Source organism: Artibeus jamaicensis, unplaced genomic scaffold (assembly GCF_021234435.1).
Source record: "Artibeus jamaicensis isolate MK-2021 breed Jamaican fruit bat unplaced genomic scaffold, CSHL_Jam_final contig_463, whole genome shotgun sequence".
NCBI classification, from domain to species: Eukaryota; Metazoa; Chordata; class Mammalia; order Chiroptera; family Phyllostomidae; genus Artibeus; species Artibeus jamaicensis.
Genome location: NW_026521841.1, coordinates 1294475 through 1316107, shown reverse-complemented (window position 1 = coordinate 1316107; position 21633 = coordinate 1294475). Strand labels below are relative to the sequence as shown.

At 51.5% G+C, this 21633-nt stretch overlaps 1 protein-coding gene across 1 annotated transcript in view; it reads left to right on the top strand.

Annotated features, from left to right (window-relative positions):
* The window catches only part of GLI2 (GLI family zinc finger 2), a 252151-nt gene that overhangs the window by 192944 nt on the left and 37574 nt on the right, over positions 1-21633 (top strand). The window contains exon 4 of the mRNA XM_037145343.2: positions 20053-20252. Coding sequence (XP_037001238.2) covers positions 20053-20252 — 200 coding nt within the window. The remainder of the gene's footprint in view (positions 1-20052; positions 20253-21633) is intronic.

The following is a 21633-nucleotide window of genomic DNA, read 5'->3' as shown; positions in this document are numbered from 1 at the left end:
TCGGGTCCTGCTGCCCAGCCTGACCATCTCCTACAGATCTTCCTCCTGGGGGTATGGAGCTCCCACACACTGAATGGGGCCCTTCTCTGGATTCCCGCTGCCCTGATGCAGCAGAACGATCCATTTCACACCTGCCTCCCAGCAGGCTCTGCACTGCTGCCCTCTCATTTCCACATTGACGATGGCTGACACGTAACAGGTCCACGATCACTGTTTGCTGAGCACACAGCCTTCTCCACGCATTCCACCCACTGAAGACAAGCCTTCCTGCTATCCTTGCTCCCATTTGAATGAAGTCAGGAAATACTTGCTGAGCACTCACAAAGTTCAAAGCAAGCCCTGTGCCTGGTCAGGAGGCTGGTGACGGAGAAGGCATCCCAGGCCTCGGTGACTCCTATTTCTGGGCACCCATTGCCTCCCAAGGCAGATCAAATCGGGATTTTTATTTTCTTTTTAAAAGTATCTTTTACTTTGAAATAATTTCAGACACATAAAAGCGGTAACAAAAATAGTACAAAGATTTCCACTATTCCTCAAATGTTAACAGTGCTATTAACTGGCTCCTAAATCTTGCCCAGGTTTGGCCAGTTTCCTGCTAATATTTTTTTTCCTCTGGTCCCAGATCCAGCCTTTGCATTTAGTTGTCCTACCTCCTCAGTTATTTTTCATCCAGGACAATTGCTTAGGCTCTTTCATGACCATGACACTGTTGAAGAGGACAAGCCAATGACTGTATAAAATGTCCTCCATTTGAGTTTGCCTAGTGTTGCCTCTTGGTTAAATTCAAAATATATGCATTTTGGGGAACAATAAGAAAAGAGGGGTTGTGCCCTTCTTGTCGGGGGGCACATCATGGCAGTGCTTGTCATCACTGGAGATGAATTTTGTTACTTGGTTTAGGTTGAGTTCCTCCACTTCAGAGTTGGTCCCTTTGTAATTCCTAAGAGTGGGGCAGTACTTTGGTCATGTGTAAGATCCTGTTCGTCCTTGCATTGCCATCCACAGACTTTAACATCCACCGATGGTTCTCGTCAGAAACAGGAGTCACTAGTCTTTGCCAAGAGGTGCTATTCCGTTTCCATTACTCCTTCCACTTTTATGTGTCACGGTTCCACTACAAGGAACAGCTGGCCCATCTCTCCTGTTTCTTTAGTTCAAACAAATGCATTAATATTTGTGATATTCTGAGCCCCTGTCCTGACTGCTCTTGCTCTGAACTATTTGTGATATTCTATGAGTTGTAGTCTCTGCTTATCACTGCTTATTGTGTTGTTCAAAGTGTCCGACGTGGACATTGCCTTCCATGCCTTTTAACATGTTGGGAACTTTTCGTTTTAGTTCAGTGCATGTAGCTGGGTCTTGCTTGATTAGGACCTGATAATCCTAAGCCTATTAAAGGAACTGAGTCCCTGTCTAGAAGTGGGTTGGAAGGGCTGATTTCCTGCTCTTGAGAAATGGTTGGCTAGTCCGGCAACACAGATCTGGGGCGTGGCAGACCTGCAGTGGAGTGCTGCCTGCAAGGAGCCCAGTGATGGTCACAGACGGGGTTCGTGCCGAGAGTGCCCTGGAGGGGCGTCCATTACTGTGTTCATCACTCTGCAGGGCAACATCCGGGCTCCCATCACCCCACATTCCCAGGGGGACTGACAGAGATAAGAAGGCCCCACTGTTGGCAAATGCTGTGTTGTAAACACTTTCTGTTTCATCTCACTTAACACTCTCAGCAGCCCTATAAGGTGTGCATGTTGTGGCATCCCATCTTACAGATGAAGGAACTGATAGGTTAATTAACTAAACCTCGGTGTGACCCACTTAGGAATTTGGAGAGTCAGAAATCTAATTACAGTATTCTGAGTGGACTCACAAGTCACACACTGACCGTCTGGGGAGTGTATGGATGACCTCAGGAGCCCTGGGCAGGCTCGGCTGAACCCTTCCTGAAAGCCTGTACTGCCCTCTGTCAGGACCCTTCTCCTAGGTTAGCAGTTCCCCAGCCTGTTAGGAATGCAGGTTCTTGGGCCCCAGCTCAGACCTGCTGAGCCAGAGAGTCCAGGGTGGGGCCCATGATCTTTGTGTCACACGCCCTCTACGGGCCCAGGTTTGAGACTCTCCAGGCGAGCAGGGCCTTGTCGCTGAACGAGGGGCCCCTTAGTGCCGCCCCTCCCTGTGCTAGTGGGGGGCTGTGGCCAGGAGATCGCCCCGAGTCTTCTCTAGGCTTTGCCACTCACCAGCTCTGGGTTGCATGTAGGCCTCGTCCCACTCTGGGCCTGCTTCCTTCCTAGCCAGGGAGGGGCAGAGTGTGAGCCGAGCACCAGGAGAAGTGGAAGGTGATGATGGCAGGGAGCAGGGGCAGGGGTCTTGTGGAAATGGTCTTGGCACCCACTGGCCTGAGTGGCTCTTTCACTGTACCTGATAACTGAGGGGTTATGTAGTCATTTCCTGTTGCTGCTGTAACAAATTACCTCAAACTTAGTGAGTTAAAACAATACAAATTTGTTCTCGTAGTTCTGGAGGCCAGAAGTCCAAAGTAAGTCTTATGGGCCTAACATCAAGGTGCTGGCAGAACTGCGTCCTTCCAGAGGCTCCGGGAGGGAAGAATCTGTTTCCTTAGTTCACAAACTCTACCTCTCATCGCGTTGCCCTTCCTCCCCCTGGGCCTGTCTTCACGTGGCCTTCCACCTCTCCTGTGGTGGTCTTCCCCCTCTGCCTCTTTCATAAGGACGCCTGGAATTGCTTGAAGGGCCGGCTGGCTAATCCGGGACAATCCTCAATTCAACATCTGCAATGTCCCTTTTCCCATACAAGGTACCATGCACAGGGATTGAGACCTGGACCTCTCTGGGTATCATTGTTCACTCATTTGGGATCACCGAGCCCCAGTGGTGAGTCTGGCCTCACACAGCAGAATACAATAAAGGGTGTCTAATTTGTGCAGGGCCTGCAGCGGGCCTGGCTCTGCACTGTGGCCTGATGTGCTGTGTTAGTTCACTTTCCAGTTGCTCTGTCAGATCAGGTTATAATCTGCATCTTACAGAGGCAGACACAGAGGCTCAGAGAGGTGTAGTGACTTTCACAGGTCATCCCCTGCAAGGCAGGTGTGCTTGCTTCTGCTCAAGAGTTGAGGGAGCGAAGGCTCCCCCTCCCACCCAAGGGGGTCTAGACTGGGTCACGGCCCAGCTGTGGGCAGCAGCAGTCTTTCCCATATCCTGCTGGGCTGAGCTGGGCTTCCAGTGGCCCCACCTTGTCCTCAGGACCGTTAGTCCTCAGCCAGGTCACAGGGGGGCAAGGCAAGTGCTGCAAAGCCCACGGCTTTCCCCCTGCCCTCAGTGTCCCAGGTAAGAAACAGGAGGAAAATGGCCCCTGTGGCTCTGGCTTCTGTGATTAATGTGGTTGGAGCCTGGTGGAATGCCCGATCCATCAAGCCCCAGTTGTAGCCTGCTCCTCCTCGCTGGCACCAAATGTGTCTAATTACACAAACATTGCTCAGCAAATGAGGTGCAGTGTCGTCTCCTGTCAGCCTGAGTCAAAGCCCCTGCCTGCGGCTTCCTGCACAGGGCCGCTGCTCGGGTGTCCAGGACCCCAGGCCACTGGCTCCCGTGGTCCTGGCAGCTCCATGATTGAGCGCGGAGCCATTGGTCAGGTGGGTGCTCCACTGCAGGACTGCTTGGCCCTGCCCTGGCCTGCAGGGACACTGCTGCCTCCGGCCCTGCCAGGCTACCTGTCCTCGACCCTCAGTGCTGACCAACCTGAAAGAATAAATCTCAGTTTTCTCATGTGTAAAAGGGATAGTGCATGATAAGGGTACCTGTACCATCTACTGAGTTACTTTGAGAATTAAGTGGGTTAATTTAAGTGAAGCAATTAGGAAAGTTTGGAAACATTCAGTAGATGCTAACAATGATTATTATTACTTTTGCTATTCTACTTGCCTATCAGAGAAGGATGTGCATTGCAGGCCAAGAGATGTGAGGCAGGCCATGGCAGGTCCTTGGAAGAGGCTGCTGTTGGCTGGCAGTGACCTAGGAAGGTGGGAAATTAGACTGAAGAAGTACCACTGGGGATGAAGGGAGGAGGGGTCTTCTTCCCCCAAGTAGAGGAATTTGGGCTTTCTCCTTTTGGCAACCAGGAGCAGAAGGGGTGGTGAGATTTACTTTCAGGGTAACTAGAGGAGCAGTTAAAGGATGGACAGAAGTAGGGACCAGAGCTATCATCGTGGTGCTAGGCAAGAGGAGAGCAGGGCCAGGACTGACCACATGCCACTGCAAACAGGTAGCTACACATGGGAGGCGTGGTGGAGGGGGGTGGGGCTCAGCGTGTGGACACCCAACCAGCACATCCCAGCTGGATGGCTCCTACTGCTTCTGTGGAGCCGCCCTGTCCAGTCCCCTGGAGGCACCAAACCCATGATGGGACTTGCATAGTTTACTAATGCTCAGATGGTTCCAGAATGATCCATGGCACTGCCCATGGACTCCTGGTATGGTGTATTTTATCTATGTAAACCACAGGTGATGGGGAGACAGGCGGGTCGGGGGGGCTGTTCCGGATGGTCAGGCGGAGTCCTCTTGTGGCCCCCAGATCCCCACTCCTGCCTGTGGGAACATGCTCCTGAGGCTCCAAGAGTCCTTTCTCAGAGCTGAGGGGGAAGGCCCTGCTGTCTCTCCATTGCCTGGCGGCTACCAGTGGGAAAGAGGAGCATTTTGGATCTCTTCCTGCCCCTGGACACTGGCTCGTCCGGGTATCGTGGGGACCTAGGCTGAGGCATGGCAGGGCCCCCAACTGGGACTTCCCTTCTCAGTGTCATACAAGCAGCAGTGTGAGTGCCCTGGGGCTGAGATATACTCAGGTCCTGGTGGGGAAGGTAGACACTCTCGTCCCTGGTTCAGGAGGCCAGGGTCGAACGTGGACTTACCCTGTTGCTTGGGGTCCTTTCCATCCCAGCCCTGCCCTTGGGTATCAGAGAGGACTAATTCCAGCTGTTTCCAGCCCAAAAGGGTTACAGAGACCATCTCGTGCAGCAGTTTCCAAACCTGGCTGCATATCTGAACTGGGGTGTGTCTTAAAGGGGTATATTTCTAGACCCTGACCGCAGATGTCCTGGTTCTTTCAGGCTAGGGTGAGGCCTGGGAATCTGCTTGTTTACAGGCACCCACAGACCAGAGTCTGGGACCACTGCAGGCCACCTTGCTTATTTTATATACAAGAAAGTGGGCCCAGAAATGTGTGTTGGCTTTCCAGAGTCATAGAGCCAGCAGGGTGGAGGGTCTCTTCTCTAAGTGATAGGGACTCTGAAGCACGGGGTATTAGAAATTCCTCAGCTCCTTTTCTTCACCTGTGCACAGATCTGGTGTCCACCAGTTGACCAAAACCACTCATATTCCCAGCTTGCAGGAGGTAAGTACATTGGGGTGGGGGGCAGCGAACAACTACATCTCAGCCATGAGGACAGTCTCCTCCTCTCTCCTGTGGCTGGGCTCCATGCCTGACCACTGACATCTATAACCCCAGCACCTGCCTAGATTCTAGACCTGACCACCCCTAATCACTTTCCTGCAGATTACTTGATCCTGAGCCCTAGGCACTGCAGCGGTCACAGCCCAAGGCCACCCTGAGCAGAGAAGGAGAGAGGAGGGGGCTATTACTAGGGACAGATGGCTCTGGGGCTTAGCTATCAATTCATGTAAAGTTAACACTCTGGCTCAGGTACTTTAAGGAAAGAGAGGGGAGCCAGCTGGTGGGTGGAAGACCTCCACCTCCCACCATCATCTGCATACTTTGTCACATGCGCAAATTACCCAGAACCCCCTGAGAGAGCTGTTAAGGATGCCTGGACCCCACCACATCCCAGTGACTGCATATTAATGGGGATATTTAGCCCCTCTGCTGGTGTGCTTCACTTAAGAAAGTAGTTTCTTTACTGTCGTTGGCTGAACTCATGAACTTCCTAGTCCAGGGGGATTTGAAGATGGCTTTTTCCAAGGTCAGTGTTCCGTAAAGACTGTCGTGCTTGTTGTGAGATCAGCAAACACGTCTGTTCAGCCTGTGGCTCATCTGCATTGTCCTGGGCCCTGACGGTGCTGTCCTCAGCCAGTCACTGAGGAAAGAGGCAATCAGAAACATACCGTTTCTTCTTGATTCTTGGCATAACACACCAAGTTCACGCTTCACAGAGGACTGACTTTGTTTGTATTTCACATAAAAATGTTCCCCTCCCTCAGCAAACGTTTATGTTTTTCAGCAACTTGTGGAAAGCTGAGACTTCCAGAGGGCAAGTCTGCCTGGCACCTGGGCCCAGAGGCCGGATGGGCCTGGAGTCACCTTCCAGGGCCTTGTCCCTCCTCCCCATTTGGCCCCTCCCTTTCCTGTCCCCAGGGATTGCTCTCTAAAACCCACTGTGGCTGACCACTTCTTCAGAGTACCTGGACCGCAGGTGGACACAGAGCCCAGACAGCCCTAGGACCAGGCAATTTGTGGGGCCAGCACGGAGGTCTCCCACAGCTGTCTGAGGACTGTGTGACAAAAAGATGTGGAGCCTTGACTCCCAGTGATGTGCATGGCCCCGAGAGACCCCTCCGGGCAGGTCGCTTCCCCTCTCCGGGCAGTCACAGAACTCTGGGTTCAGCCTCTAGATTATTTCATCTAACCCGCATCAATACCCTACACTAGGAAGGCAGCATTGTCACTCCCACTGGTTATGTGGGGACACCAAGGCAGAGTGAGATTGGCTTCTTTCTTCAGTGACATTCTTCTAATGAGTAGCGCAGCTGGGATTTGAGCCTGGGCAGTTTGATCCTAGAGGCCCATTCTTCACCTTGACTACTCTGCTGAGGACTCTCCTGGCTCTGAGACTCTCGGATTTTCAGCTCCAGGAAGGTGCTCTGTAGCGTGGTACAGACAGCTCATTTATAATGGAGGCTGGCCTGTAAAAGTTTAATGAGGACCGTGTCTGATAAGGCAGCCTGCTCTTTGATCTTGGATGAATGCTGGCCCCTCGCAGAAGAGGAACTGCCTGGCTCTGGGCTTTGGAGAGAGCCCATGTGGTCAGCCAAGGGCAGGAGGGGCCCAGGAGTAAAGCACAACTTGATATACAGAAATGAGGCAGGTCTGCCACTGGCGTGGTGTGCAGGGCAGGCATGGGAGGAGCTGCTCCTTGGGAGGGTCCTGCAAGGTTGGAGGTGCCCTGCTGGACCTGTCCTGCCTTAATGGACCCCCATCTTTTTGGTTATTTGCCATCCCACACCCCCCAGAGGTAGGCAGAACAGGGTGGGGCACAGTTCAAATCCTGTCTCTGCCACTCGTGCCCTTTCTGTCCTTGGGCTGGCTATAAAGCGTACCCCACGTGGGTGGTTGTGAGGATTACATGAGCAAGTGAAGTACGTAGAACAGCTTCTTGTTCAGAGTGAGCACTTGGACAGTCATATGCTTTTCGTGTTCTCCTGTGGATGCTGAAAGGAAGCCCACATTTCATTCCACGCGCTCTACTAGGTTGAGAGTGGATAGCATCTCATCCAGTCCTCCCAGCACCCTGTAGGGTGGGTGATATTCTCCCCAAGGCACAGAGGAGAAAACCAGCAGTTCCCAGAATTTAAGTCTTTCTACCATCACTCAGCTAGTTAGTGAGCTTGGATCCCATGTTCTCACTCTTTATGCCATGCTTATCACAGAAAGGAAGGGGCATTTCAGGGCAGGTCTTAGGGCTGCAACTATCTTACTCCTCCTGGAAAGCATGGAAACAGAACAGTAATTAACCCAAAGGAATTAATCACTAATAGTAAAATTTCAGGTGTTGGTGGGGTAGATTGCCTGTTGGGGCGGGCAGTCCTCTCCCATTGCACATGTGCAGGCTGCCCACTCTAGGTAGAGGCTGATGCCAGGGCCTTGTGCATTAGTTTATTCGCCTCCCTCACTGTTGCTGCATTTATCTGTGCCGCGTGTGCTATCCACTCACGGTAACGCCTGCCAGCTGGAGCCAACATCTGTTGAAGGAGTGCAGGAGCAGTGCCCTGTGTGAGTCCTGCTGCTGCCGCTCTGCAAGCCTCCGTCACTGCAGCCAGCACTCCTCCATTGATAACGCGTCCTGGTGCCCATGGAGAAGAGAGATGTTGGTCACAGGAGCTGTATTTCTGAAATGTGAATTTGACCTGTCTTGCCTAAGCAAAGTAAAAAGAGATTAGTTGTTGCTTACTCATGGGGGAAGTTCATTTGGCCATACTCACCCAGTTCCCACAGGGACACAGTCCATCTCATGGTGTGGGAGGGGTAAGGGGAGAAGTTGGGCCGATACAGGTTGGTGTGCCAGAAGGGGGGCCAGGGAGTGCCCAGAGCACCAGGCAACCGGGAATGGACAGCATTTGTCTGCAGAACGGCAGGAAGGCTGCCTCTCCGTATCCCACCCACAGCCCACCTGGGGCCCCACTGCCATCATGGCCTTGCCCATATTCTGATGAGGGGCCTATGCCAGTATATAAGAGGGGCCTCTTCAAAGCACACAGTGATGGACTCAAAAGTTTGGCAAAAATCGGCAGCACACCCACCTCTGAGTAGACATTTATCTAAACTATTTGGGATTATCCATCTAGTTTTGACAGGAGTCCAGGAAAGGAAATTCCACACACTGCTTTGGCAGGCCAGGCTGAGCTGAGGAATTCTCGCTGGGGGAAGCATCCCCGTGTGTAGCCCTCCCTGCTCCAGGCCTTTGCTCGTTGCTTAAACCCAGACCCCTAGTGAAGTCTAATGAAACGGCTCCTTTTATTAAAGACTCCCTCTGAGCCCCAGGATCCCATGACTCACATCTACCCAGGGATCCCATTTCAGCCCTCTCACATTTGCCTTCAGAAAGCTGTGACTTTCTGGAAGATTCTGCTCAGCTGTGCTCAGCCAAGGGCTGCTCTTCGTATAGACAAAGGCCCCTCATACCTGGAAGTTACCCCATGCTGTAGGTCACCCGCAGAGGGCTAATCCAGACCAGCTACCCCTTCCCCGGGGCCAGCTGTGTTCCTGCCCACCGCCCCCCCCTCCACCAGAGACACATGGATCATGTCCAAGGTCTCCTCCCCATCCCAGCTATCACTTTGCTAGGGAAAATGACTTGATACTTCCCTCTAGTTTTTTATGCTTTTTGGTTTTTATGTTTGAAAAGCTGATAACCTTCCTATCTTCCTGCTTTGGGGCGGGGGGGAATGCGATAAAGGGTAGGCAATTGAATTAACCCCTGTTGCCTTTGTGGCTAGATCTTAACCAAGTCCATCTGTATGGCCTCCTTTGTAGGCGCAATTTTATAACCTAATTTCCCTACCAAAACATCAGTGTTTACTTAGTGAGAAATCTGCTCTTTGTCAACTGGAAACAGTGGTTTCTTTATTACGGCCTGTGTAACAAGTGACAGCCAAACGCTGCCGCTCAGCTCAGTCTGGCGCAGCTTGTGGGTCTGCAATGGGACTGGGGTGCGTGGAGGCTCACGTGCATTGCATGTGCAGGCAGGCCTGTCAGGTGGGCTGGGACTGGCAGACAGATGGAGCAGCCAGTGTCACTGGGTGATGAGGGAGACAGCCACTGAACCTGCACGTGCTTTCTAGAAGCCCACCCAAGTTCACTAGCAGCCTCTTGGCCACTCCATCCCCCACCCCAGCCAACTGCTAACTCAAAGCCAGCTTACACCTACCTATGCTTTAAAAAATTTTTTTGATCTTATTAAATATTAAAGACATACAAAAGAATAGCAAAAGCATGGTTAAAATATAAAGACATACATCCTTGTACACTGCCCAGCCTAAGGCCCAGGAATATGGCAGCATGTTTGGGGGCCCCATGTGTCCCACTGCTATCCAGCCCAAGCCTCTTCACTCCACACGCTCTGGAGTTTGCAAACTGTCATCTCCAACATCTGTAGTATCTACCTCGTAGGCGACACCCCCCTCAACAGTGCATTGTTCAGTTTTGCTTTGTGTGCTGTATGGAATCATTGTAGGTGTATTGTTGAGGAACTCACTTTTCACACCATCCATTTCCATTTGCAGATTTGCCTGTCAATGTGTGGGGCTCTTAATTTGTTACTTCTCACCTGCTCTGTGTCTGGGTTGTATCTGTGTCTTTGCTGTTTTGAACACCACTGCAGTGAATTCTCCTGCACCATCCTCCAGTCCCCAGGAGCGGCCTATCCTTCAGAATGAATGTGTGTCTGGGAATGAGACTGCTGAGTCAGAGGGTGTTCACATTTTAACCCTCCCCGATGTCCTCACACTTTTGCTGGGTGGTTTTGTCGACCTGGCTCCCACTGGCAGGGCTCAAGGGCTCAGTATGCTCCACCTCCCTGTTATCAGCATGATGTCATCAACGTTTAAATTTTTGCCAAAATATCATCTCCCTGTGACTCTAGTTTTCTGTTTCCCTCATTAGTAATGAAGCTGGGCAGCCTTTATGTATTAGCCAATAATGTTTCCTTTTTATGAAACACCTATTCAGCAATTTTGCCCATTTTTCTATGGAATTGTCATTTTCCTATAGATCTGAGTACCCATTTTATGTTGCAAGGTTACTCATTCCATGATTAGTTACATGTGTTGCAAATAATCTTTCCCAGTTTGGGCCTGGTCTCTTCACTCCCTCGATGAAGAGATGTTCCTACTGTAACGTAGCTCATGTAATTGACATTCCCTCTGTGATTTTCTTCACACAGTCTCTTCCCACCCAGCTGTCTGGTCAGAGCTTCAGTCCCTGGACTCTGTGAACTGTTCCCCAGTATGACCTACCCTTTGTTCAGCTTTTCTCCCGTCTCAGAACACCAGGCCTTCCCTGCTCATTAACCTCTTTCCATTTCCCTGAAAGATTCTAGGCCCAGCTTAGATGCCACCTCCTGCAGAAAGCCTTCTCAGATTGCCCTAGCAGAGTGGATAAATTCTTCCCTTCTCACCCTTCTCTGCTCCAACACCTCGTGTTCTATTTGCATGCTACAGTCAGTGTCCACATTCTTCCCATAACCCTTCAGGTCCCAGCATAGTGATTTTTGTTAAGGCCCCCTGTGAGCTATAGATTTGGGTGGCTGTCATTTCCTGAGCTCATGGCTGGATCTGGGGCACCCTGCTCAGCAGCATCCCTCTGGCAGCCTGTCATTGCTACAGCCTCATGGACACTCAGACACCCTGCTGAGATCTGGCACACGTACCTTTAGGATGGACCCTGGGAGTACTGGGGCCGATCACACCTGGTCTTGTACTTGTGAGTCAGGTTTGTGACCACATGCCCCACTTTCTGAGTGTGGGGTCCTGGCTGAGTCTTCCTCAGACCTCCAGCTTGCCGCCTAGTGCCATCAGAGGCCCATGCTGAGCAAGTGTCGGCTGACAGAGGGAATGATGCATGAACACACAAACAAACCAGTGAATAGTTAGACATGGTGGGTGTAGCCCTATTCATGGTTTCATGGTTGTCCTACTGCTGGTTTACAGAGCTTCCTCCACACGGACAGGTGTAGCCCAGATGTGCCAGAACATGCTCATTGGCAAAAAAAAAAAAAGATTAGGTCCTGGTTTGGGTAGGAGCTGTACTCTAATGCTTTTGAAAAGAATTCATTGTATATCTTACTATTGTAACCCCCCTAAGTGTATTTTGAAAAGGACTTGATTTCTGGAACTTTTTAAATCTCTGGAAAATGTGGCAGCAAACTTGCCAACGTACAGTTTCACATACCAAAAAGCAGAAAACCAAAAATCAACAAAACCAAAGCCCTTGAAGAAGAGATTGAACTCCACCCAGAGGAGCTGACAGAGCTCTGTCTGTCTGCTGGTAGGCCTAAGGGAGCAGGTGCACTCTGGTGAGCACAGACACATGCCTGCCCAACCCACCCAGCCCTAGCACTGGGGAGCCCCAGTTTGGGGATGAGAGTAGCTTAGCATGGCAAGGCCATCTTTAGGGAATCTGCTTTCCTTCAAGCAGGTCAGTGGGCCTAAGGCCGCCTGCCCAGTGTTTCTGAGAAAATGGGTAGCTGGCCCCAAGCAGCTTGGCCATAGCAGAGGAGTCCTGGCCTGCCTGCTCTGAGCCCACTGACCTCTTCCATGGCTTTATCATCCTGGTGGGTGGTAGCATCTCAGCCTGAAGGCCAGACCGGCACCTGAGAGCAGACTGCCCTTGGGGCAGGAGGTTTGGCGTGCTGGAGCTGTTTGCAGGGCGCGTGCAATGATGGGGAGTCAGTGACTGTGTAATCCAGGTGGTGGACGGGAATGCACGTCCCAGGGTGTGTGCAGGGCTTGGAGTGTAGCTCGAAGATGTCTCACAGCAGGGGCGGGGGGCTTCCCTTCTTGCCAGCCTGCCATTGATGGAGATCTATGGGGGCTGGGCTATCCCAAGATACACACACATACCCTGCTCTCTGAGAGCTGACAGTGTCAAGAGAAAGGTGACAGTAATAATGATGGCAATATCTGAGCCTTCTGTGGGCCTACTCCATACCAGACCACATGCTGACGTGCTGTAGCAGTTCCTGACAAGTTACAGCAAACTTGGTGGACTATAACAACAGAAAGTCACTCTCTCACAGTCCTGTTGGTTAGGAATCTAAAAATCAGTATTACCAGGCCAAAATGGGGCACAAAGAATCCACTCCTGCCTGTGTCTGGCCCTGCCAACCTGTCCTGGAGAAAGTCTTTGCACAAAGCCATCAGAAGGGGTGACCCTGGGTTACCAGGGTCCTTCCTCCAGCTCCCAACCCCCAATGGCTCATGCTGAGTCTGCGTGAGTCAGCACCACTCAGCTCTGCATTGTCTGCCTCTCCAAACAGGCTCCATGGGCGGGGTACAGGGGCCCCGATCCCTGCCCTTCTGTCCCCTCCTCTCACTGCATTAAGGGGCACGTTGGTTCCTGCCCTTGTGCCTTGGTTCTGGCTGTGCCGTAGGTCAGACACCCTCCTTCTCCTCCCACCAAGCAAAGTGTTCCTCTTATTCCCCCAGCCTCGTGGAAGCTATATATCCTCTAGGGATGTGTCCCCATCATTCCAGCTCCCAGAGATGGCACTTGCTCTGGTGGTCTAGGCTCAGCCAGTGTGGTACTGAGAATAACACGTGGCCACGCAGGGTTCTCATCGCTTATGCCTTTCCTTTCATGTCCTTTCAAAAACCTTGAGCCAGCACGTGGGAAGGGTCCTAGGACTTGATATTGGAAGACTTAGACCAGGTGCACTCCTCTGCCCTCTGAGTTTCTTCCGTTTACTCATGAAATCTAAGAAAAGAGATGCCAAGACTGGCCGAGCACCTACTGAGCGCCCAGGGCCACAATGCACACTTGCCACGCTAGTTCAGCCCATGTCACAGCTGCCCTCCAGGCAGGCTCCATTGCTACATCCTGCAGGCAAGGACAGAGGCTGCAGGCAGCACCACTAAGGTCCACAGTAAGTGGCAGAGGTGTAATTCAGGCCCAGAAAGCCCATCCTTTACCCACACATGTGAAGGCTCTCTCAGCCCACAGCCCACCTAGGGTCAGCGGGAAGACCAGCTGAGGTGAGATCCGGGGAGAGATGCCAAGCTGATCTTGAGGGCAGAGACAGCAGAGGCAGAAGCATGGCTCTCTGGGCCCATTGGTGATGTCACAGTACCAAGTCTGACTCAAAGAGTCAGAAAAGCCAGTGTCCGTTCCAACTTTGCAACTTAGGCAAGTCTCATTACTTTCCTGGGCTGCAGGCTCCATCTCTTTTAAATAGAGATAGTAAAACCTGCCTTGCAGCAACGTTGGATGTGTTGCACGCGTCGGTGTCCAGTGAATGTCTGCAAGTTGGCGGCGGCAGCGGCTTCCTCGAGGGAGGCAAGGTCCAGCTGGGCTCAAACGGCAGCCATCCAGCTAGGTCTCTGCTTGCTCTGTTCTTCCCCGCTTCTCCCTTCCCTTCTTTCTTCCCCTGGCCATCATCCTGGTCTTTGGCCCTGGCCCTGAAATCTTGTCCCGGAGCTTTGCAGAACCCCTCTGAACAGGGAAGGAGGCAGTGAGGAAAGAGGGAAGACCCTGTTAAGGAGCACCTTTCCAGGGCCTACCCCACCAGCAGGCCAGCACCCACATCAAGGGGAAGCGCAGGGGTCCTCTACTGCAGCAGAATCAGGCTGGCGAGTCTGCGCCCTGCCACTGTCCACTGCTACCAGTGTGGGCACATGCATGCACACACGTGCACACGCAGGAGGCAGGGAGTCAGTTGACTGTTTTTCTTACCCAAATCCCCTGCCTGTGCTTCATATCCACACAAGGAAAGGGCAGGACATCTGGGCGCCTCTCTGCAGTCCTGCAGCTGGCAGGGTGGGCAGGGTGGGCAGGCTGAGGAACTATGGCTTGAGTCTGCCTTGTGGGATGCTGGGCCAGGGATCACTCTGGGAAGGGCAGGCTGTGTTAGTCAGGCTTGCCTTGATAGACCTTTGCAGTTGCCTAAGAAAAAACTTGGCTTAAACTGGTTTAAACAAGCAAACAAACAAACTATTGTTTCAGATACTGGAAAGGCCAAGGGTACTGGCATCTGGTGAAGCTGCATCCATCCATACCCAGGGATTCAGTTCAAGAAACTGGCTCTACATCTCTCAGCTCTGGTGTTCTGTGTATCATCTTCAGCCTTGCTGCTCACCTTTCCTGGCCCCGCCCCAACAACCTTCAGCAGCTCCTAACTTACATCCTACTTGCTTAATAATCCCTGTGGACAGAGAGCACTTCCTTCTCAAAGGGTCCAGCCAAAGTTGCTATCTTAGATGCACATCTCTGAACCAGTCACCGTGCCTGGGTGTAAGGGATGCCCTGATCAACTGGTCTCGGGTCACATGCCATCCCATCCCCCTTCCTCAGCAGAAAAACAGACATGGTCCAATACAGATGCCACCCAATTCAGACCCAGCCCAAAGCACTGTCTGGGCTCTGCTTCAGCCCCCCAGGCATGACCTTCATACACATGCATCCTTACACTCCATCCTTCTTTTGCATATGTGGATACTCATCAACTCCTCTTCATCTTTCAGAGCCCAGCCCAAATTTCCCTTCTTCAAGAAGCCTTTCCTCACACTTACAGACACTTAGGGAATTTGTTCTTATGCTGGAGCCTTTATCAAACTTCCCACTGCTTACCTGATATGCAGGTCTGCCTTTTCTACTTGGGCTCTGAGCTCCCCACAGTTCTCTGGGCACAAAGCAAATGCTTGGGACAATTTTCTTGGGAGAATGAACAAATATATAAGAAACATCTGGTAGAGTCAGGCTCAAACGAGCTCAGAGCTGGACTGAGAGGAGAAGGCAATGCCTAAGGGTAGTGTCCAAGCTACACAGCTTGCAAAACGTCTGACTCTGTTGACCGTGGCCTGCAAGTGTGTGAGTGTGTGTACATGCTCATCTGCCACATAGTAGACTACAGCCATCTTTCAAAATGAGCTCCTGCAGCTGGCCCTTTCTCCCATCCTCAAGGCTACCTCTTTGACTCTCTGCTCAGTTACCAGAAATGCAAGGCATGGACAGGCCACGACTGAGACCAGGGTCAGGCCCCCATGGTAAGTGGTGTGGAAATAGATGAAGAAAGGGAGATTGCAGCTGGTGGTTGGCCTAAAGCAGTAGCTCTCGATTTCCCTTGCAGATGTCTTTCCTGGTAAGGTCCATGTGTGGTCCTCAGTTCACCAGGACTGGCAGTACCCAGCCTGCCTGGCTACTCTTAGGCCCTAGGGTGGGACCAAGTTTCCAAGAAGAAGACAGTGTGTTCCCTGAGGGACCTGTTTTGTAGGTTGGCAGTATTGTTGTGATTTCAGTGCTGCTACAAAGGCCCCTGCTCCCCCAAATGCATTAATAATTCTTGGAATTCTGCCATTTGAAATTTGGTTCTTTGGTCTGTCAAAGTGACAGCTCTTGGAACATTTGTGCCCCTGGATCCTTATCAGTCACTCACAGCACAGTGTGAAGGAGAGGTTCCAGCTCCCTCCTGAGGACTGGGTTGGATTGTGTGTGGTGAGGGGGTGGTGTGGGATGAAGACCAAAAGGGAGCCGAAGCAGGGCGGGGAGAATGCCTCCCACCCTCAGGGGCTGCCCCTCCCTAATTATGCTTTTCCTGCGCCCCTGTCACAAAGAACCAAGGGGATGGGCTCGGGCCCAGACCCACCTAGGTTGGCTATGGTCCCACTACCTGCCATCTGAGTGACTTTAGACAATGGTCCTAGCCTTTCTGGCTGTGTTCCTATCTATGAAATGGGCATAAATCATTTACGTTGTGAAATTTTTATTTGGATTAAAAAAGGAAATACACACACATGGTCCGTGATCCCGGCACTTGGACTGCCTGTCTTGAGGAGGTGCCGTGTAAGGGCACAACTGAGGGCTGCTGAGCTGAGGGACCTCCTGGGAGGTTTCCGGAGAGGTGTCTGGACAGGCATCCTTGGCTGTGTTGGCTGATGAGACTGTGGTCTTGACTAATGAATACCCTGGTCAGTAGATGCGCCATATCCCAAGTTGACTTGTTGCTGAGACGGAAAGGGAGCCCGTGCTTGGTCTTCTTGTGCCACACTGGTGAGGCGCCAGAGAGGGCCAGTGTCCTGGCCATGGCCACCCAGCTGAGTGGGAAGGATCAGGGTTACCGGGAACCCGGTGGCTCTGCAAGACGCAGGTGGTGCCCAAGGGCAGGCTCCTGTCCCTCTACTTCCAAGCCTGGTTCCCTCGAATATTCTCCAGAATCCAGTCCTACTGTGCACGTGCGGAGAGGAGTATTCCATTCTGTCTCTGCAGGGAGGCTCTGCTGGTCCAGATCCAACCCCTCCCAGAACCAGAACCAGCAGTCTCCACACCTTTCATTAGCACCCTGTGCACCTTTCACTAGCCGTGTGAGCTGACCTGTCTTACCCTGACCCCTGTCTAATCTGTCTTGTGGTACAGAGTGGCCACTCTCAGCTTCCTGCCCTGTCACACCAAGGAAACAGGGAGTCCCCAGTGCATTCTCTGGTGGGGTGGGGTGGCCCCTGGGGTGGGGGCAGCACCATCCTGGGAGTGAGGCTGACTTGGGTTGAATCCTGGCTTGCATCTCTCTGGCCATGTACCACCTGGAGGGGTGACTTTCCTCTCTGGACCCTGCCTCCTCCTGGTTGGTGCTGGAGTTTGTACACATACTTCTGATGGCTACACAGCCCTGCTGCCTTCATCCAGTTCCCCTGTATGGAGCTTCTGGACCACTCTCCACTGAGCCCAGGCCTGAGACACAAGAAAGTGCCCTGGAAGAAAGGAGCTCCTTGTTTCCTTGGCAATGGCATACAGTGGGAAGGGGGGTTAGAAATCACTCTCCCCAAAGGGTGGCACCTGAGGTGTGGAAACAGAAGTCCCAGTTGCTCCATGTGGGGACTCAGGCCCTACCTGCCACCTCTGAGCCCAATTTCTGAGGCTGGGCGGGTTCCAGCCCTGCTAGGGTGGTATGCATACTATGGTGTTCACACTGCTGAGGTGACACCTCAAACCAGCCTCCTACTTGGGAGATGCTCACCTGTCCAGTGGAATGGGGGTCAACTTAGACAGTTACCAGGCTGCCATGTAGCTTAAAGTTGTTGTTTTCTTAAATCACCGTGTAATCAATGCCTTGTCTCATGGGGTCTCCGCTGTAGTCAGTGGACTCCACAGGGCAACCCCAGTGCCAGGGAGATGTGGGCAGGCCCCGTAGGACCACCTGCTTTGGTCACCACAGACTTCTCTGATTCAACCCCGACCAAAGTTCTGTGGGCCCTGGGAACCTGCCTCGAGTGACTGGGAAGGACCAAAGGATCCTTCCCTGTTGTGCAGGCCAGCTGGACACCCTGCCTTTCACTGAATTATACCCAGCCTTCCAGAACCTGCTCCTTTCGGCCCCAGGTCCATCCTGAGTCATACAGAAGTTTCCTCCCTGCCTCACATGTGATGTGCCCCCTGAATCTTTTCCTCACAAAACACCTGTCCTGTTGTGAGAATGCGAGTGTCCATCCTGCCGTGGTCAGTGACAGAGCCAGTAGGAACTACCCTTGGTGAGAGAGTGAGTTAGCATGGTTCTATTTTCTCCCCTTGGACACATGGCAGCCCCTGTCTAGAGTAGAACCCTCTCTTAAGCCCCTTACACTTAATATAGTTGCCTCATGGGTGGACTGGCCTCTAAAAATGGCCTGTGAACAAGAATAGCTTGAGGCCATGACTTATGATTTATACCTAACGCTCTCTTCTGCCAAGCTCAGTTCCTGGCACACATGTGGAGCCGTCACTGGTTGTGAAAATACCTCTGAAGCAGGCTGGTTCCCTGCCAGTGCCTGGCATGCAGAGATTCCTTGGACATGTTCTACTCCCAGGCAGCACTGGGAGATGGACTGACCCACTAGGACCAGAATGGTACACCCTGGGGACAGCAGGGAGAAGGAAGAGAGCTGGTGCTGAGGAAAGGGGCTTCAGGAGGGACATCGCTGAGGGGCAGTCCCTGACCTGGGTGTATAGGGAGGACAAAGAATTAGCCTGACAGTGTATAGGGTGCAGGAAGGCATTCAAAGCCAAGAAGTGCAGCAGCGTGGAATTGGCCGGTTCGTTGGATCTGTGCATCTACTTTAAATGCATCTGCAAAAGCTAGAAAATAATATGGCAGAATGATGACACCCAGGCCAGGGGAGCAGCCTCTGAGTAAGGAGTTTGTTAACCCAGATGTTAAGACATCTGGGTGTCACCTGTTTGGGTCCTGGTTTTCACTGTGTTGTAAGCACAATTTTCATGCACTGTTGAACATAATCAATAATCTCTGCTTTGCTCCAGCCAAAGACATATTATTTCCTCTCTGAAGTAACCAGTTCTAAGGGTGCCAAATTTTTGCATCCAACATCAACCCCACATGAAGACTTTGAGGGCCTCCGGGGCACTTCTAAGCTTTTCCCTCAAAGTGTGGTAGCAATGCTGTAAGAGCAGGTTGACAGCTGTGTCACCATTGTAGGGGCTTTCATTCTTGCGTCAAAGTTATGAAATAGATTCTATCGTTATCCCCATTTCACAGATGAGGAAAGTGGAAGAAAGGTTAAATTAAATTGCTCAGTCTGACTGAGCTGTTAAATGATTGAGATTCTAATCCAGGATTGTCTGATTCTAACACATATTCTTTTCTTTGCACTCTGCCAAGTCACAGAGAGACCCTATTTTCTGAAAACATTTGAAAATTAAATTTTGGTAAATTTTGTTCCCGGTGACTTAGTTGTGATTTTTCTTCAATGGGCATGTTTTGGAGTAGACGACCTTGAGACACCCCTGCAGCTAGCATGCTAGCGGCTGTGTAAAGGCCCCAAGGGAGCAGGTCTTTTGTAAAGGCCTGTGTTTGTGTGGAGCAGAGCTGACACCTTCTTGAGAGCCAACCAGGGGACACAGGTGGGTCGTGGCCACACCAGCCTGGGACCAAGGCAGACAGACTCATGCTGATCATTGGCAGATGTCTGAGAAAGGGGGCTTTGTGAACATTAGAAGGAATTTCATGAAGGCAAGCTAAACAGTATTCCAAACTTTTAATTGTGGCTAGCCATTTCAAAATTCTTCTTGAATCCTGATCTCCTTCATAGTTGTTCCATGCTGAGCACCTCACACCAGTGATGTCCAGCTAAAATTCTCCACCTTCAGGGCATCTCCTGATCCCCTGTGTTCTGATTTCTGTTGGGAATGTGAGGTCTTTGCATTATTTTCATGTTCTATTTTCCAGACATTTGCAGAATGCATGCCTGCGTTCCTTTATCAAATTGACTGACTTCTTGTCGCTATATGTTCAGCCCTGAGCAGGCACTGGGGAAGCAGTGGTGAAAGTTGCACAGGTGTGCAACCTGCTGAGCCTGTGGTCCAGCAAATGCAGTCAAGTGTGCAGAGAATCCCACCCCCAGCACAAGACTGGTAGGTGGGCAGCCTTACCAGGAGCTTTCAACCTGCATTCACTGGCTGGCATATGAGAGTTCAGACTCTGTACAAAGGATAACGGAGGGATGTTGGCATACAAAACAAAAAGTGCAGCTTGCCTGTTTGGTCCCGCTGCTTGGTGGGGCTCCCTGCATGTCCTCCTCAGCAGGCTATGCCTTCTTAGAAAGCTCCCCTTTTTCTCTGCAGGCCTCCTGCCCTGAGTGGCAGCCCTGTCATCTCTGACATCTCATTGATTCGGCTTTCCCCACATCCTGCCGGTTCTGGGGAGTCCCCTTTCAGCGCCCCCCACCCGTATGTGAGCCCCCACATGGAGCATTACCTCCGTGCTGTGCACAGCAGCCCCACGCTCCCCACCATCTCTGCCAGGGGTCTCAGCCCTGCTGACGGTGAGTACTAACTGTGGTGTCAGGTGGGTACTAGACTTACTGGGGTGAATGCTTCCTAAATTAATGTGTTGCATCACTATGTGTACACCTAAAATTAATAAAATATTGTATGTCAACTTTAATTGAAAATAAGAAAAGTTCAGCCCTGGCTGGTGTAGCTCAGTGGATTGAGCACAGGCCTGCAAACCAAAGGACTGTGGTTTGGTTCCCAGTCAGGGCACATGCCTGGGTTGCAGGCCAGTTCCCAGCAGGGGATGCATGAGAGGCAACCACACATTGATATTTCTCTCCTTCTCTCCTTCCCTTCCTCTCTAAAGATAAATAAATAAATAATAATAAATATATATTAAAAAAAAAAGAAAATAAGAAAAGTTCAAAAAGAAGCAACCAGCCCTGGCTGGTATGACTCAGTGGATTGAACACTGGCCTGCAAACCAAAAGGTTGCTGGTTCGATTCCCAGTCAGGGCGCAGGCCTGGGTTGTGGATTCAGTCCCTGGTTGGGTGCCTGCAAGAGGCAACCAACTGATATTTCTCTTTCACGTCGATGTTTCTCTCTACCTTTCCCTCTCTCTCAAAATAAACAAATAAACAAGCAAATAAATAAATAAATAATTTTTATAGAAACTGGTACTCTGATATAATTTAAAAATAAAATCAAGTACTTAAAAAAAAGGAACCAGGTGAATCTTCTCAAAATCTGCTCACTGAAACTTGCCCCCTCAGTGTGAGTCAGTGCCAGGTTAGTGGACCTGTGCTACATGCACGTCTGAGCCTATGTGTAGAGGCTCTGGAAATACAGATCCCACGGCTCCTTCCTCGCTACCACGTGCATCGTCACCGAGAGCAGTGTGTCCTCTTCCAGCTCCTGGATGTGTTTGTGAGGTAAAGCCGAGCTCTAGATCTGAGAAGCCTCCAGCTGGAGTTTTACAGTAAAAAAGGTTTCAGTCTCCAAATGTCCAGAGAGGCTCCCTGAAACATCGGGCTCATCTCCCTGGCCATGAGGTTTGCACTGTGCCTGGTTGTCATCAAAGAGAAAACAGACAAGACAAATGGTTGCAACCACGGGGCCTGAAAATGGTCGGACGGAATGTGGCACCATTCTGAAACAGCGCCTTGGAATTAGAACCCAGCCCTGAACTCTGCGTGGGACCCCTGAGTGGCCTTGACCTAGCTGAGGTGTCCTTAAAGGTTGTGCTGCCTCCACATCGGCTCACCTTGCCCTGGAAGGTGTACTGGGGCTTCCCCATGACTCTATTGATGACCCAGCTGGTGACCTGCTGGCCTGGAGCTGGAGGATGCAGGCCAGGCTCCAAATGCTGCCATGGCCTTGACATTCACGTGGGGTGTAGTGGGCTGAACAGTGCCCCAAGAGGATAAGTC